An 18,773-nucleotide genomic window follows, 5' to 3' on the forward strand; every position below is an offset into this window, starting at 1 on the left:
TCCAAATCACCCTTGCATGGTGACAGACTTGGTGATGAGTTGGGAGATTTTTCTTTTGTGGTAACTTTTCTGTAGACACCATAAATGAAATAAAAATAATCAATCAAAATAATGTTTGGGGGCGTACGATGATGCAGAGATATTAAAAAGATACATTTTACAGCCCCAAAGTCAAAAAAGCCATTTCACTGACACGCCCATCCCCAGATGTGAGCTGAATACAACCACTAGATGGCAGTAGGTGACAAGCTTTAGATTAAGTACTAGACCAGCGGCACCAGACACATATATAATATAGTGGACAAAATAAAACACTTTTCTTTTACGTACAAAGGCGAAAGTGGTGACTAGAGAAGATTTAGACTTTCCTTCTCCAGGAAACAAACAAGAAAAAAAAACAACAAGCTCTAAAAAGAAAAATGACTTTATACAGAGGGAGAACAGTGAGATCAATACCCCCACTGGTTTGTATTGACTACAGCGATCGATATAAATGGCCTGTTTTTACCACAAGTGTAAGAATAATGACTTTTTCTTGCCCTCTGGCAGATTGGACGCTGGTCTAATGTGACTGTGAAAAACTGAAAGTGGAAGGAGATTAAACATGCCCCGAAGAGGGGGATGAAGGATGGGATTAGAAAAAAAAAAAAAAACACCCAAAAAAGAAGAATGGAGATGTTATTTTGGCACACAGGGTGCAGACTTTGTATTGTTGGCTGACTAAACAGAGAGCGGTGAACTTTGAGCCTGCAGTGAGGGGGGGTTGTTCAAAAAAACAAAAAAGGTGGATGGAAAAATCAAAGATGACAAACAGCTCAGAGTTGGTGATGATAAAACAGGATTTCATTCATTAAGCATGTCATGACTCATCAAAAAAAGGACTCCCTGTCATCACTGTGTATTTGACTTGTCGAGATATCAGAGTTTTAAACTTAGGCATGGTACTAATAAAAAATAAAAAGATAGTGATACATCTATTTGATACCATGGAAACCAAAATAGAAGAGGAGCCAAGCCCAGCTGTCATTGGGTGAATGGCGGGGTTCACCCTGGACTGCTCGCCTGTCAATCACACGGCTGATAAACAGAGACAAACAAGACCTATGAGTCACCACCAATTAACCTAACAACTATGACTTGCAGGAGGAAGCTGCAGTAACCCCATTCATGCACAGGGAGAACATGCAATCTCCCTCAAGCTCACTGTCCAACTAGGGACTTGAACCTGGAACCTTCTTGATGTACGGCAATGGGCACTAAAGCACGGCTCAACCTGGCAGCCCTGGACTGTCCCAACACAGCCCAAACAGTTGAATATGATAGAAATCCTGCCTCCAACAAGGCAAATGGTAATGGGTTAGGATTATGGGGTGGCAAATCAAATTGAGGCCCTCGCCAGCCACTTCTGGGCACCCAATATCAGTACATTTCTCGTATCCAATTGCGGAAAATTGCAAGCCAACTCAAGTGTCCCCCGTCGGAATAGCAAAAATATGTTACAAAAGGTATTTGTGCTATTTTGAAAGTGCTTCCTCTCTTTCACTCGCTGCAGCTTCTGGTTTAAAAAAATAAGTGAAGATCTGAGGTTATTCTAAAGGTTTGGTACTTATACTACTATACTCAATACTTGGCTATCGATCATTAAAATAACAGAGACAGAAGACTAAAGCTGCTCCATGGGGGATTCTTTTAAAGTAACCATATTTAGTCCTTTTCTCTCTCTCACACACGTTAAGTCATGAGTCATCCAATCATTCTCAGCTTGTATGGTTTTAATACTTAAGAGACATATTCAACAAGTGCTCGATTGCTTCCTTCCTTCCTCTCCTGGGAGAGCCAAAGAACAGTGACAGGAAACCGAGACGGCACTCAAGGAATTCCTCTGTAAGCGCTTGCTGATTGAGTAGCTCTTCTTCTGCGTTATCCGCTGATGCAATGAGACAAAAGCGGCAATAAAAAAAAAAACTATGCAGCAGCAAAGATATTCAGGATTTCTTTTATTGAAAAATATAGGTTACTTTAGATAATACAGAGAAAAAAAAGAGAGAGAAAGAGAAACAAGTAAGGCGTAATATTTAAATGTATACACAGAGGGCGACACTGGAATCTTCCCATTTGCACAACATTGTCCACCCAGAAATTACCTGAATATATAATGTAGTGTTTGAGTGATTGGAAATATAAATATCCAGTTATGCAAATGTATACTTTTTTTACTTTATTCCTGCATAATATCACATCTTAAAACGGCCTTTATTTCTTATTTTTTAAACCAACAAGCAGAAACTCAAATTCAACAGTGATTACCCACACAGAGGAGGATGTGACAGACGGATTTGACAGGCTCTCCCAAAAGTCGGTTTCACAAACGAATATTATTTTTGGCTAGAAAATTATGATTTGGCACATCTTGTCAGCATCAGTTAAGGCATTGAAATCAATCAGAGCGACGAAGCCTCGCTACTTCTGGCCATGGTTTTCTTTTTCTTTTTTTTAAATGATGCAAGAGATACAGTGGAGCTGCAATGACTATGCAACTTGCATAAAAATAGACTTTTTTTTTTCTTCTTGCATCTATTGCTGGCCGCGTCTTTTCCTTTTTCATCCACTCTTAGAACACAAACATAGCAAAGACATTTTTTCATTCTTTTCAAAGATTAAAAAACAACAGGTATTAAACACCAAATACAAGTAGTGTCTGGTTTAATTGTGCCTGCTGGTGCACTCGTTTTTCCAATAACACACACACCCTCAAGCCCTCTTCATGAGTGGTAGTGGAATCTGTTTGATGCATTAAGGCAGCCTCTACACTAATGAGGATCAACATCTTTTTCTGTTCTTTTTTTTTTTTCAGTTCAGTTGCAGCGCTGCAGCTGCTCGGATGTACAGAAATAAAGAGGAAGTGGTTATCACACGGTTTTCAGTTTTAGCTCTGATGACAGATTAGAAGAAGAAGAAGAAGAAGAAGAAGAAGAAAGATGGCTGATTCATGTCAGTTTGAAGAAATCTGCTAAATCATTATCATAGTTATGGCTTCAAGCAGCAGGAGTTAAGAATCTGCTTCTTGGTAAAACAGAAACCGGGTAGAGTCCTCCTACTGTGTGCTCACAAGCTACTCCCACCACACTGGTTTCCTGTAGTAACACCATAGTTTGCAGTAAATGCAGGCTAATGTGTCTCTGCTAGCTTTACAAACCTTCTACTCTCAAATTGCCATTGAGGCTCAGCCTGTGTGGCGCTCACAGGGAATCAAAAACAGAACAGAATTTCGGTTTGGGGCTTTGTGGTCCGGCCTTTTTTTAAACTGCCGGAAATGGCAAGCCGTTGAGCAGCGTCGCAAGGATCCTGAGTTGCATAAGGGAGAGAACCCTGAAAGATCTGTGGCACTTACAATGTTTTCAAGTGACGTGAGGCTTAAGGCAGGGCTTCACACTGCAGCGTCAAACACAGCCCTCTTTATTATGGTGACAAGATACCTACCAGTGATCCTGTGGTGACAGAGGCCTGTTCTGCTCAGCTCGGGCCTCTTGATGTCCCAGAGGCAGAGAGAGAGAGAGAGGGAGAGCACAACAAGAAGAGGAGAGGGGAATGAAATGGAAAGAAAAAAAACATGTGACACATAAAGGAGGAGGAGACAGAAACAGAGAGAGAAAGTGTGAACCGAGCTTTAGTTACGCAAAGTGTTTGTTTTTTTTCCCTACAAAAAGTTTCTTCCCGACACGTCCTCCCTGCTTACTTTTGGAATGATCCAGAGTCATAAAGTGGCTGCTTTTACCAACGTCAGTTCACTCAAATGTTCAAAAAGCGAGAAATGGATTGACAAAACAAACACAAAGAATGGAGGGCGAGACTCTGTGACAGACAGAGTTTGGTTCTCGTCCTAAAGGAAGCAGTCACTCTCTCCTCACAGAGAGTCCTTCCGTCTCCTCCCGTATTCCAGTCTCACAGCACTCGACAAGCAGCGCCTCGTTTCCCGTTCGAGTGCAAATCCACACCGTCAAGGGCTCACTATAAGTTTCACATAAACTCCTTCCACCATCTCTGTGCCGTCCTCATACGCGGATCTCATCGTCTTCGTCCTCCAAGAAAGACGAGAAGTTGCTCTCCTCCTCCGGCGGCGCACTGAAGGTGGCGCTGTCTGTGTCTCCTGCGTAGGTCTGGCTGCTGGGTTTCTCATCCAGGGCGGCTGAGCCGGAGCTGGACATGGAGCAGCTGTCAAGGTGCTGCAAGTGTTTGGGACGAGTCTCGGGGGTGTACTCGGGCGTGTAGGGGCCTCCATTTGTAGGCTCCAGATCACTAGAGCCAGCTGGATGCATGGAGGCCTCCTCCAGCTCCTCCTCTACCTCTGCCTCCATCTGCTCCTCTGTATCCTCCTCTTTCTCTTGCTCCACGCTGTCCTCCTCCTCGTCGCCGTGGGCGCTGAGGGCTGGTGAGGCCCGGCCCTCGCTGCTCTTGCCCTCCTCGTAGCCCAGATCATCATCCTCCTTCTCCATCACCCCGAGGATGTCACCCAGCATGGAGGGGCCCAGGTCTAGATGGAAAGACATGACCGACTCAGCTCGCTTCATGCCGCCTCCGTAGTGGTGGGAGGTCGCCGGAAGCTCCGTCAGCTCACCGAAGTTCCTCTCCTCCAGCTCTAAGAAGTGAGTGGCTGTAGCTGCAGCTGCACCTTTGCCATCCACCTCGGCAGGCTGCTTTAAAGGACTCGAGGACAAACTTTTAGACACCATACTGTCTCCTCCACTTTCATCATAGAGAAAAGGCAGAGACATGGCGTTCTTCACATAAGCGGGCGACCCACCAGGGAGCACCAGGGTGTTGTCTTTCTGCTGGTCCACTCTGGTCACCGACTGGGAGCGCTTGCTGCTCCTGAAGGTGCGAGACAGGAGGCCGGGCCTGGGGGAGCTGGGGTAGGACGTGGACTCGGGGGGAGGTTCCCCTGAGCGGCTGCTGAGGAAGGAGGTGTCACCGAACGCATCACCGCTGCGGCCGACATGCATAGTGTGGCGGAAGTCGCCCAGAGGAGCGCTGATCATCTCCCTGGTCAGGTCCATGCGGGAGCGACGCTTGGTCTGGGCGGAGCCGGACACGAGCTGTTTCAGGATCGGCATGGTGGCTGAATGTTTAGTTTTTTATTTATGCAAAAGTAGTCCAAGATGCAGGTGGGCCTTGAGAAGGGTTTTAAGTATAATCCTTATTAGAGACTTTGGATTGAATCCTCAATTGCAGTCAGCCTGAGAACCTGAAATATGAAAATAGAGAAAAACAAATTACACTTCAAATAAGGGCTGCAAGATATCTGTAAAAAAACTGACACTGCAATACCTTTTTCTATATGGGATTTACATAGGCACCTAAATTAACTTCCTGCATGCAAATGTGGTGAGACGATGGCAGAGGGAGAACAGGTAGAGCAGCAAGATTCTTTATAAACCCTACAAAAAGACTGGAGGGTCACATTTGCGTTTCTTATGCATCCAAAAATAGAGATGCACTGATTGTGAAAATCAAGACTGATAACGATGTTTTTTTTTTCATTAATACTTCTTTGTAATTCTGTGACTGTCCTTCAAATGAGATTTGATGTTTCGTAATTGTTGAGAGCAGCCCCTCCTCTTCAAATGTCACTGGAGCATGTATCACAAACAGAAAGCTGCAGATCTCTCTCAGTGACAGAGTTAGACTCCCACACTGCCAACACTTTCTATCAAGTCTGACCATGAAAGCAAATCAGTTTGACCAACAGGAGACTTTTTTTTTTCTGCCCAATAAAATACATTTTCTCTCAATCAGGTTGTGTTTACTAGCTTTACAAGCTTTATATTACTGCAACACAACAGATACACATCCACTTCCAACATCAGTGCATGCCACTTTATTTGCTGATGGGCAGATGTTTGGGCCGATATCTGCTGATACAGATGTTCAACCGATGCATTGGTGCATCCCAAGAAACACAACGCTCTTCTTCTGTTTAAATGTTTGCACTCTGTCTTTTACTAACTGTGTTTCACGGCACAGTTCATCGTACATGTGCAGAAGGAGAAGACACTTTAAATAGACACGCAGCTGCATGTGCAGCACATCACAGAATATGTACTCTTTAGCATTGTTACGGCAACACTGTCCCTGATAGGTTGAAAGGCATGGCTGTCAAGCTAGTAAGGGGGGTGGGGGGTGAGGGGGGGGGGGGGGGGGGGGCAGGCCGTCCTGCCTGGTCGTACAGCCAATGACTGGGAAGCCACTGTCTTGATTAGCTGAGGCGGGCAGGTGTGCTGGGAGACAAATGTTTGGGAATGTGAGATGCTTTGTGAGTTTTGGACAAGAGACTGTTTATTGCTTCCTGTTTTAACTAAGTCTGTTGAGTTATTGTCACGTTTTAGAATATTGAACTGTCACCTGACATGGAGACGAACGCATTGGGACCGAGCAGAGTGAGCTGGTCCAGAGAGTGACGCAGCCGAAAGAAGACTACAACAGGTAAAGGTCTGTCCCCCCCTTACCGTAGTCGGCAGCCGCAAGCAATTATGCCACAGGCAGCAGACGCCTGGAAGCCCTAGACAAGGTTCAAATCCCAGGGTTGTGTTGTGCACATTACATCCTGCTTATATATATATATATATATATATGTATATATTGGTATATGACTGTGTTGTACCATCATGTAAACAAAAACATCTCGAGGAATTCCAGAATGTTCCTCTAATTACAAGAGCTGAAGCTTTCAATTCTGCACACCCATAATGATAAGCCACACACTACTGAGATCCCTGTGAGCTGACCTATGACACACTAACAAACCAAAAAGAAAATAACATCAGGGAACACCACAGGATTCTGCTTACATACCGATTTATAATTGAAAAGCAAAACACCAACCACAGAGCAGCATGAATGGGAGAGGGATAGTCGAGTGCTGGCTGGGGATTTTTTCGGGTGCAAAACTCAACTCTGACTGCACAGCTATAGAGTAAGTGTCCAGAAACTTATCTCCAAGGCACGGAAGAATTCAATTATACAAACACCAGAGAACAAAAAAAAAAACAGCCCTATCAACTGGATGAGTTATTCAGCAGGCGTGGAAGCAGAGTTTTGACAAATGTATAAGACATCGTGATCAGGTAAAAACAAAAGAGAGGCAATATATCTCCGGCTTCTCCTCAGATAGTGTTTAAGCCCCTCTGGGTTTTGTTTTGACTGACAGTTGATGGAAAACGTGTTTCTGCATTATTGAGACATGCAGCCCAGACAGGAAACCTCACCACAGGGCGGCCATGCTTCTTCCTCAGGTGCCACACTAGGAAGTGAAGAAGCAGGGCGTCTCATTAGCAATTACAGCCCCCACATATTAAATGCACATCAAAAAGAGCACTGCCACGGTGGTCTTCAAGTGGAGTGTAGGCATTTTTTTTTCTGCAGACAGACATCATAAGCACAAAAAGACCTCTTGACTCGTGGGTGGGAAAAATCTCGTCGGTTTCATGTAAGGAGGCCTGAAGGAAAGGCTTACCTTGCCGGCTCCAGTGTGTGCCTCTGTGTCGGCTCACACATAGTGCCTCTGTGTTTGTTTACTCGCGCTCAACGCAGAGAGTATCATCCAAACAGTCAGCAACTTAACCTTGACTTCAGATATCTCGCAGGCAAGCCTTCAAAAGACATTCAAGTCAGAGCTGATTTCAGTAGGAGTGCCGGCGGGAGAATTTGGCTGTTTCATGAGGCAGGCTTTTTAGTGCGTTGACCTCGTTCTTAGGTCTCCTCCCCCCTCCTCTCGTCTTCACCAGCTGAGCCTCTACTTGTCTTCCTGTTAATGCCCTCACCTGCTTTGGTTTCTATGGAAACACCCTCCTGCAGCAGCGTTTCCTGTCAGTGGCTGCAGAACGCTTCAGGCCTCATCCGAGCGTGCAACACACGGCGCCCTTCTGTGTCAACCTAGAGCCCGTACAATACGGCCTTCTTGTCTGATGTCTGCTCTGTTTTTCTGCACAGTCACTCCATCCATGTCGTGTGTATATGTCTTGGGAAAAGTAGAATTATTCAAATACACAAATGTTCCGCTACTGGTGACAAGCACATTGAAGAATCTATATGATGGGGAACGAGGCAGCCGAGACACGATGTGGAAACTTTCCATGAACTCTCAACACTTTTCTGCCAAAACACACAAACAAGTTAATTGTTTTTCTCCGCAAAACATGCATATTATTGAAGCTGCGTGTTCTAAACTATTTTTTTTGTGTTTTTTTTTTTTTTTTTTGGGGGGGGCAGTTTTTTTTCTGACTAGTTGCTTCTGGGTGGCACAAACAGATAAAAAAAAGAAAACAACCAGCAGATGAAACAAGGGGAGAGATGGTGAAAAGCCCGCCTCCGACTCCTTCATCTCACACCCCAGGCCAAGATCAAGCTGAAAAGCTCAATAGAAGCCCACTGCAAGGATACGGGTTCTTCATCTGCCGAATCTAAATCAGATCCAAAAAAAAAAAAAAAAAAGCTCTGCACAAGCACAGGCCTTCAGCAACTACATCAAGCCGGATTCACAGCCCTGCTATATTTATAGCTTTGTGCAGCTTTGTGTGAGTGTTCGTGCATGCACGTCGTGTGGGTGTGTACACGTGAAATGAAAAAAAAAGAAAAAAAAGAAGTGGAAAAGGGCCTGAGAAGGCAGCCGTTAGCGTGGGAACTATGGGGTCCCAGCAGGGGGGGGGGTGACTTTATAAACAGACTTTCACAACACTCGAGGTCTGGCTTCTAGTGAGATGCAGAATGTAGGACAGAAACAGACAGGAAGAGAGAAAAGGGAGGCACATCTGCATCATTTCATTTGGACAGCGGAGTCTGAAACTGTTAACAAGCTTAAAAGAAAAAGAAACCAACACAAACTGCACACGTCTGTCTGACCTAGAGACCTTGAGCCCTTGCAGTGATATGTGATTTTTAAGCTGACTGACTGGTGTGGATGTGGTATTTCTCAAGTCCTGCAGAGGAAAAAGCAACAGTGCATGCACGCATGTTTGCACACCGTGATAAACTTGAGCACAGGGGGGGGGGGGGGGGGGGACATTTCCAAACCAACGCTGCTTCACTTCTCTAATCTTTTTTTTTTTTTAAACATCTGTTTGGGTAAATGGTATTCCATCCCATTTCCCCTCATATGTATTTCTGTCATGGGAATGTAAAGTCAGCTCTGTTTATAGATCACATAACCCAATTATCAATATAAATACCTAGCCTGCCAGGACTAGCCAGGGGAGGATTCCAAATCTGCTTAAATATCATATGGTTATATAGCCACTACTTTGTGGGAAGAAAATACACACCCAACTCCTTGGAGGGAAAAGCGCAGAAATAACGCAGGAGGGAGATAAATAGAAATGAGTTCTTTTACAGAACTGGGTGAGGAAGGGAGCACTAAATCAGACGGTATAACCTGGGTGAATTCACCTGGGAACATTTTGTGTTGCAAAGGAAATGTATCACTGCTTTTTTTTTTTTTTTTTTTAAACACTGTAAAAAGATGCTACATAAGAGGGAATGAACTACGCTGAAAAATCACTTCATCTTTAAGCTTTTACAGCTCAGACAACAGGAGGAAAAAACACTAGAAAGTGAATTTATGGGTATGATATGATGTAAAACATTTATTCCAAATATTGACCTCTTTGATAATTAGATTTTTAAGAGGTGCATGGCTGCTTACTTTACACTGGGCCAGTCAACACTACTTCACTCAAACACACACAGACACACACACACTTAAACACGACTAATGGTCCATTTCCCTAATTGAGTATTGATGCAGCTTCTTTGTGCTTAATTCGTCTAGTGTGTATTCCACTGTCTGGGAGAGGGCCACTGCTGCTGTGTTGTTGGGGGTGGGGGGGGGTTCTGTCTGCTTCATTAGAAGTCACTGACCTGGATGGACAACCACATGACCTGAGGGTGAAATGACATTTAGGTGGGGGAGGGAGGGTCACATGCGACCTAAAATCTGTGACTGCAAATGGCTGGTTTCCTCTCTCCTATTGACGTCTTAAGCAGCTCTGCCTACAGTAATCACTTGTTCGGTTGTCAAAGTTTTCAGTGCTTTGATATTTTTTAATACCATTAGTTTAAAACTATACGATCGCCATTACTTTACTGATCGACAGTATCGAAAATAACCAGAAATTTAAAGAACTACATTTATTTCATAAGACTGAGAGTAAAGAATCTGTTGTAATTTGCATACTAACTCCTGCACACGGTCAAAATGGCACATAAACATAATCAATGTTTCCTTTTTGTTCAATTTAGTCTGGGTGCAGGAGTTTGCCTGCAATTTGTGGCAATTCCAAACAAGAAATGATACTATATTGGGACTTGGGACTTCTATTTTTGGTTGCCAGGGTATCAAATCAGGTATCTATATTGTCAAAAAAGGCCTTGTATCATATCAAAAGTTTACAATTCTGGTATTGTTACGACTAATCGGTCAGCAGATAATATTGGCCGATATTAGCATTTTCAGTGACTATTAGAATCTGCAATTTTTATAGCAGATATGCGCCAATATTACTAAAATGTATTCACCAATCAAATAGATAGCATTTCGTTTGAGTTGAGTCATTGTATTACACTAGCAGGGTGTGCTCTGTGGATTACAACAAGCATTATCACTCCCCATAGTGTCAAGCAGTGATGCACAGTTACTTTCAAGTTGATGGATCAACATAATAAATGTATATATATATCTATCAATCTCTACAGATCGAACATAGATCTTAGAAAGATATCGGCCGATACATCAGTATCAGATTTTTTCTCCCCAAAAAAGCTCATATCGGTCGGGCCCTAGTCACAACCCTACTTATACCATTTGCAGACATTTGTTAGTGTCATTCATTCCCATGTGTTTAAGTGCAGGAAGACACGCACACACATGTTCCACTAATTAAGCAGACAAATGGCCTCTGCAAGATAGGTATCTGCAACTCAGTTTGCAGGGCTTAATATCTCATTCAGGAAGGAGCAGCCCAAGGACAAACAGCGGAAATCACATTATCTCTCAATCACACAGACGGGGAACAACAGGCATCAAGCTGACACTGACCTTTGAGATACATAAAGCATTAGGAAAACAAGCAGCTCTAATCAAAATGTACAGTCAGGGCCATCCTACTTGCATAAAAAAGGCGGATTTAGCAGTTGCTTAGAAAAGGCCCACGTAGGGCACTGGGAGCGGCGTGCAATTTGCTCGTGGTGTTGTGGATTCAGATCAAGTTGTTTCAGAGCCACAGGGTATGTCCAGTGCCCTCCTGCCACCACCACACATTTCCCACGCCTTTCTCCACCACGCAGCACCGATACAGCAAGAATGCCGAGGGCTCGTTTGGATCAAAGTGTAAATCCGCTGTGGTCCAAAGAGCAAGGCAAATCCACAAATCTGTTAGAGTGAAATGCTGGGGAAATAGAGAGCACGGCAACAGAGATGCTGACACATTTTTTTTGTGTGACAGACAATTTAATGGCACTTTAATGGATTTAGAGCTGAAACCAGTAGATTGTTGACGAAAAAAAACGGTCAAACAAGGGTGGTCCAGTTTGTCTAATGGGAAGAGTTGCTTCTTTTGTCTGTTTTTTTGGTCATCTTTAATGGAATAGTTTTCAGTTTTGGACCGTTGATGAGTCAAATTAAGACATCTGAAGCTACTCTCTTTGGTCTTAGGGAAACTGTGATGGGAAGTATTCATTATTCTGTAAACTCAAACACTCGTAAAAAATGATCAATTAATCTGCAAAATAACAAAACATATTTTTAGCTGCACCTTTATGAGGAAATCACGATTACTGTGTCGCAACTATTTTTCAAAGTATCCCAAAGCAGAAGGAAATGAATACACCTCAGACATCGGCTTTTTTTTTTTTTAACCCATCCCCACTCATACCTGGCATGTTGGTGTGAGGCGGTCTGTTATGCTAATATCACACCTCACCCAGCAGGACGTCTTGCTCGGTAAGGATCAAAGCACGACAGACTTTTAGAGCCTTCCTGTTAATAAAAGCGCCCGCAGGCTTTTGAATTGGCATTCATATCAACCGACTTCTAAATCTGCGGCTATCCTTCAGACCAGTAAGAAGCTTGGGCTTGGGGAACAAACTCTGCAGCGTTTAGAAATAACATGTTGTAAACTGTTAAATGAAGTGAAAACATTATAGATGCTGTGTAATCAAAGTGCCTTGGTGGCTGGATAAACGAGGTAACACCTAGATATTGAAGACAGCGTCGTATTTATTAATATACCAGCTATAAAATGAGCTACACAAGCAGATGAGACAGGCTAGAGGGCAGGAGTAAAAGTGATGGACGGATGAGGACCGGGTCAACACAGGGCAGCAGACACTGTAGCTTTCAAACGAGCCCCGACAGCCAATGAAAGGCTTCCTGGCAGAGAAAAGGCCCGCAGCCAGTCAGCTCGACGTGTACCAGCCGACCTCTGCTACCCGAGAGGAGATGACTTGTCTCTTTCACATTTACTGCCAACACAGCCTCCAGACACGACACTCCATCTCTCTCCCTATCTGCCGTCCACTTTGATGGAAGCGGCAGCTTTTTATTGTTACAGACTGAAGCAGCGAGAAGGAGCCGACGGCGGGGGGAAATTATGTCCTCCGATTGGACACGTTCCCAAATGAAAAAGTATTCTGTGGGCCATGGTCGTCACAATTGTTGATGCTGTAAGATACTTTTAGATTCTTTGATTCCGCATGTTTTCAAACTAATCTATCCTTTTAAATCAGTAGTTACCAAAGTGGGGGCTGGGACCCCTCGGGTGCCGCAAGACCCCAAGAGGGGGGGTCACAAGATGCCTTAAAATTAAACGCATAATTAAAATAATTTAAAGGTCCCATATTCTGCTTTTTCTGGTTTTATATGCTCTTTAGTGTGTTTTCCAAGTGTCCTGTGCATGTTTAGGCACATCTATTTGCAAAAATCCAAAAAGTCTGCGGAAACGCAGCTTCTCCTACGTCCTCCTGTTAGCTGTAGCATTAGCCGTAACGCTCGGTTCTAGCCCCCCTCGATAAAAATTTGTCAGTCCGACGTCATTGTCAGTGTGAGATCACTGATCTAAGTCCATTGGCTCGTTGTGGCAAGCCCTGCAGCTCATGTTGCACGCCCGTTAACTTCTGTAGCACGCCCACGATATGCCGTAGCCTGCGGTAGCACAGTAGTGCTAAGGTGCTAATGTTTATGCTCCCCTCGGACGGAGCCAGTGGCTGCATTCCCAATATGGTAAAAGAGGCGGGACATTTCCGAGAACCGTGCTGAGCAACTGACCAATAATGACAGAGCGGATCGGCAGACCAATCAGAGCAGACTTTGCCCACGTGGGGTCTAACAGTGGGGGCTCAGCAGAGTGTAGCTGACGGACTCAGAGCGTAGAGGGAGCAAGGAGGAGCAGTACATGAAAACAGACACTTTTTTCAGACTTTATCTATTGTGAACGTACAAAAGTAGATACATAGATTAAATATACGACCCCCAAAAAGGGCATAATATGGGCTCTTTAATCAATCAAGTGAAATCAATGTGTAAAATTACTGAAAATGTTGGGTTAGGGTGTGCACACGACAGCAACAATGTTGGTGTCTGCTGCTCTTTACACATACATGAATACACCTTTATGTCTATTATTAAAGGTCTCATTATGCAAAATACACTTTACCATGTCTTTCGAACACTAATATGTGTCCCTAGTCTGTCTACAAACCCCCAATTATAAGTAATTATACTACTTATATTATGCTGCTCCACTTTTCAGAAAATGTGTGCTCAAACAGGCCGTTTGGAGATTTTCCCTTTGTGACATCACAAATGCAGGCCTTTTTTGGAGTTTGGCTCACAGATGGAGACAGAGATGCAGAGCAGGTTGGAGAGTGACAGACAGGAGCCCTTTTCAGTCAAAAGTGCCGTAACTATAAACTCAGCCGTCGTCACATCTTTGTACATTCATATTGATTACAGGATGGTGTGTTATTGGTGTCTCAGTCTGTGAATTCACATTGTAGATAACACTTTATCCCCCATCACACCTCCGTGACATTCAGATTGAAAACGAAATGTCACAGCTGAAGAAAAGTATAACGTTATGTAAACCCAACACAAACCACATTGTCTAACCCTATATCTCGTTTGAAAATATAACCATATATCTTAAAAGTCTATATATTTCCCAGCCCTAGTGACAACTCTAATTTGGGCTAAACATGGCTGACTTGTAATGACATCTACGATGCCCTTTTTATCCACTAACACTACAACACATTCCTGCTTTGTTGCTATCGCCTCTGATCTGAATAAAAGTCACAAACATGCAACTGATTTTCCCAGCCAGCATTGCTCTGCGTCAGCGTCAGCCGTGTGCCGGGCATGGCGTCTCAATACAAACGCATGAGTGGTGGGAGACATTGGCGCGGCGCCAGCCTTTTTAGAGTGTCTTATAATCACAGAGAATGAACAGAAAGCGAGTTGACACTGGCAATATCAACAGGAGAGCGTGCCAGAAATAACCACTTAGCATTTTTTTTACAAGATTTTTTTTTTGCAGTAATGAGACATGGCAGGATACTTTCCCAGCCTTTTTTATTATTTTTTTTTTTTTCATTCTCCTCCAGCTGGACCTGCGAGGTCAACAACCAGCTCCAGGTCGTTATTAACTCTCCCTGAGATGTCTGAGTACTCGTAAAACTACGTACGCACAAAGAAACGCAAGAATGTGACTAATTAGCAGAAGTAGGATAAGTGACCAACACCAGTGAGCAATTACCCGAGCATGGCCACACATGATGATGCACATGAAGGACGTGTTATCGTGTTTTCTGGGGTACGTCCACAGGAAGGGGCCGGGAGAAAAATAATGCAGCAAACCCTCCCATCTCTCCGGAAATCTAGTCAGCCTGCCCTTCCTGACCGCTCGTAATGTAAACACGGCTGTCCTCCATCGTATGGCATTACTGATGGGCTCAGCAAACAAACACAGCTCATATCTCCATCAACACGCAGCTTTTAATAACCTACAGGGGGCTGCAGGGGGGCTAGAGCTGGGACTGTGTGTTCATCAACAACCCCATATGAACTCGTATCAGAACCCAGAGGGCCTCAGGTTGGGTGACATTAATTATTTTTCAAAACCTGATCCTCTTCGCTGCAGAAGGACGAGTCTCAGCTGACAGACTGCCAGAGACCGGTCAAGTAACTCTTAAAGAAAGCTGTAGAAGAAGAGCAGGGTTAAATTTTTTTTTTTTTTAAACCCTCGAGTGGAAACCTGTGCTCCTCAATGGAAAGAATGCAGGGAAATTATGGGATGCAGAGAATCTTGCTTTTAAAGTGCACAAGTGCTATAATTATAGGGTCAGGAGTGCTGGAAAGCAACACAAATTTCACAGGCTGGAGAGAATCCAAAGCAGTAGCTATGAGGGCCCTTAATGGCAGAGAGAATGAATTCTGTTCACAATAAAAGAAAACCACTTGACTTCTGTTTGGCAACAGGCTGATTCTTAAGTGGATATTAAGTGCACTCTGCATCACAAAATGGATTAAAACAAATCCCGTAAACTAGGATAGAAGAGCTCTGACTTTTTTCAGAGTCTACTGGACAGGCAGGATTCATGACACTTTGAGGGTAGAAACGCTAAACTTGTCTGCTACCCTGATGTCAACACCATCTAATATTTACAACTATTGACAAGGAAATAGGAACAGGAAGGTAGAGAAGAATAAACATTTCCTCCAGCTCATAGTGCCAACCCCGGCCCTCGGTGTCACAATGAAACCATGCTGGGTACAACCAGAACACAATGCAACCAAACAAGAGACGCAGGAACAAACACAGCATTCACACATGAGACGCCCTTAGAACGATGAGACGTCGGGGCAACGAGGTCATAAAGCGGGTAAGTGGGAATAAGAGTACAAATGAAGTGCTGCTTTAAATCAGGAGAAAAACTAGCAAATTATATCCATAAACATGTACACTGAGAACGTTTATGCAACCAAGCTTATAGAATTTGCAGGTCTGTGGTAAGAGCAAACTGACTGTCACTTAGCATGCACATCCTTCAGAAGGGAGCCGTCATGTCCTCTATAATAATCTGACAGTTTACTATCGTCGTTCTCACAGGCATTCCAGGAAGAAAAAAAAAATAACAGTTTGTATCTGTATTTCCTGGAATGTGAGGGGGCTGGACAGGAGACACACATTGCTTCAAGTGAGCACACAAATGTGGCAGGCGTGTTCAAACACAGGACGCGGGGGGCTACACACATTCACTGACCACAAATAACACATGAAAGTTGTGCACCACAGACAGGAGGGTTTTTTTTAACGAGATGTTAATTGCCTCCAACTTGAAAGTACAGTGCGCGAACTCTCTGCTCACTTTTGCAAACATAATTCTGAGCAGGTAGTGTTTCCCAGTGTGGGCTACAAGCCAGACATTGATGTCTATATCTCCACTGTGCTGTGCACCAATAACAGAGTGTTTGGCACAGTGTTGAACTACCGCAACGAGCACGGATAACTTTCACCTCCAGGCACTTAAACACACGTCTCCTGCAGGCAATTAGAAGCTTTGTAATTTAAGATTTGGAGGAAAAGTAGAGCCTGTGCAGGCTGGTTGTAAAAGTGTGTCGCCTGCTCTGAGAGGCACTTCTGGGTGAAAGAGTCAACAGGCTAATATGACAGAAATCTGGGCGATGAAGCCGGCTTGTTTGCCGTGTCATCACCCTGAATCCATCACGGCGTCCGGGCAGAGCGAGTTGACATCTCACAAAGCCCCTCTGCGTGTTTCTGGATAAGGCAGGTCAAATGTCACATTGAAACAGGCCAAAACAAAGAAAACCACCCATTGTGCCTCTGAAGCAGAGACCGCTGATAACATGATCTCCACAAACAAATGCTGAGGAGTTCTTATCAGCATGACTGTGACGGCGCGATGGCCGACAGACCTGAGGTCCATCACCTCATTATTATTATCCCGGTCAGTGAGCTCATCAGATGCCATCGTGACACCGGTGCCAAGCAAACTGAGCAGGACTGCCAAGTCGACAGACCCTGGGAATAATGGGTAATGAAGTGGACAAACAGGGCAGGCGTGCAGTGCATGCTGGGGCAGAAATGTGAGATTTTTGTTTAGTCATCTAATCCTTTTGAATCTATCTCTTGCTGCAACTCAATATGCTAATTTGGGTTTCTCACTGGCCAAAACAACATTTTACTCTTGAAAAAGTTCAGAAATATTTCAACAAACATTGAGAAGAAACATGCATTGGTGCAAGTCAACATTTACAGAATTGTTAGCATTGTTTGAATATTCTAAGCTCAACATTTTATTCTCATGAGGCCAATGAGAATTTGAGGTTGGGGAAAAAAGTGACGTAAAATACAACAAAAATACATCCTTTCCAGCTTAAAGCATTCCCAAAATAAGCTAATATCAGCCTATATGGAGAGATGATTTGTCGCTTGGGGGCTGCAGACAAAATAAGCTCAATTCTCGCGACACTCTTTGACTAGGCTACATAAAGAAACGCCCCAAAAGAGTACATAAAAATACTGCTTTCTAATGGTGCATTTGACAGTACTTACTCCACTGGTGGATATATATCACTGTCTGCTGACTCGATCACGTTACAATAAAGCTCTGATTCTGGGTGGGTCAATGGCAGCAGAACAATAAGTAGCTGACCACAAAAGAGTCAGCTGCCTTGCGCACGGTGCGCTCGGCTCAGCCTCCGAATAAAAGCCTCTCTGTCTGTTAAGTGTGTGCGGTATTAACACATGCACATGCGACACTTTCGTGTGGTGAACTTAAAGTGCAAGAATAAAGATTGAAACACACACGCATACACACTTACCGAGCATCCCCATTCATAAAGCCGGGTGCTGCTTCACTTTAAGGCCCCCAGCAGGTAGACAATGAGGGGGTGCGTTCATCAGACGGAGGGAGGCGGAACGCGCTCAGATCGACTCCCGGATATCCAAAGAGCACAGTTAGCGGCACGGATCTCTCTTATTAAAGGATAGAAAGGTTGCTGCTGCTGTCTCCGCATCCTCAGAAGCGGTGCTGCTGCTCTGAAGAGTAATAAGTCACTACAATGCCTCCTGCTGCCTCGGTAGTGTGTTTGAACACGCCCTCTTTACATGGCTCCTTAAAGACACAGGCTGCCAGCATGGGGCCCCCTTTAGACGTCTCGACCAGCCTCAGTCCTCCACTGTTAGAGGCGGGGTTTGAGTCACAATGACACAACAGGAAAAGCACAACACCTTTTTTTCACCGTCACCGTTTTTCATTTGCAAATCAGGTTAATTTGACGGAGTAGAAAAAAAACAACCACGTGTGTTTTGAAAATACTCCATTATGTTCTATTGAAAATATGCATAGTCATTCTTTGTTTTACACTATGGATTCAGAATCAGTAATGTCTAGGTATAATATAAGATTAACATGTTGACAGTATGACTCCAGGGATAGATGCCAAAGAATGCAATGTGAGCTAAAATAAACATAACCATGTAAATAATTCATTTGCTTGCCTTATATAAGTGAGGTAGGGGAATACTTGATGCATAATATACCCAGGATGCATTGCCTTGCTTTAGACAGTAAAGTTATTAACAATGACATTAAAAATACTCATTCAAAAAAGAGGAAATCTCATTTACAGTTTCAGTGGATCTTTTTGAAGTAAAGGGCCAAATATTGCCTCAGATACTATCACCCCTTCAGGTCCCCTTAAG

General features: G+C 43.9%; 1 protein-coding gene across 2 annotated transcripts; it reads right to left on the reverse strand.

Annotated features, from left to right (window-relative positions):
- Positions 1-1,980: 1,980 nt before the first annotated feature.
- On the reverse strand, positions 1,981-18,188 carry cdc42ep4a (CDC42 effector protein (Rho GTPase binding) 4a). Of its 2 annotated transcripts, none has more exons than XM_061026212.1 (2): positions 17,891-18,188; positions 1,981-5,242 (listed from the first exon to the last, which is right to left on the reverse strand). In XM_061026212.1, exon 2 carries the CDS (start codon positions 5,109-5,111, stop codon positions 4,053-4,055), a length of 1,059 nt encoding a protein of 352 aa, XP_060882195.1. In that variant the 5' UTR covers positions 5,112-5,242; positions 17,891-18,188; the 3' UTR covers positions 1,981-4,052. The 2 variants fall into 2 exon arrangements, with proteins under 2 accessions (XP_060882195.1, XP_060882196.1); XM_061026213.1 differs by lacking the exon at positions 17,891-18,188 and adding an exon at positions 7,511-7,781.
- Between the last annotated feature and the right edge of the window lie 585 nt (positions 18,189-18,773).

This window comes from Labrus mixtus, chromosome 20 (genome assembly GCF_963584025.1).
Source record: "Labrus mixtus chromosome 20, fLabMix1.1, whole genome shotgun sequence".
Classification (NCBI taxonomy): Eukaryota; Metazoa; Chordata; class Actinopteri; order Labriformes; family Labridae; genus Labrus; species Labrus mixtus.

Excerpts from the sequence above, each read along its gene's own strand:
- cdc42ep4a (XM_061026212.1), bottom strand. The coding sequence starts at position 5,111 with ATGCCGATCCTGAAACAGCTCGTGTCCGGCTCCGCCCAGACCAAGCGT.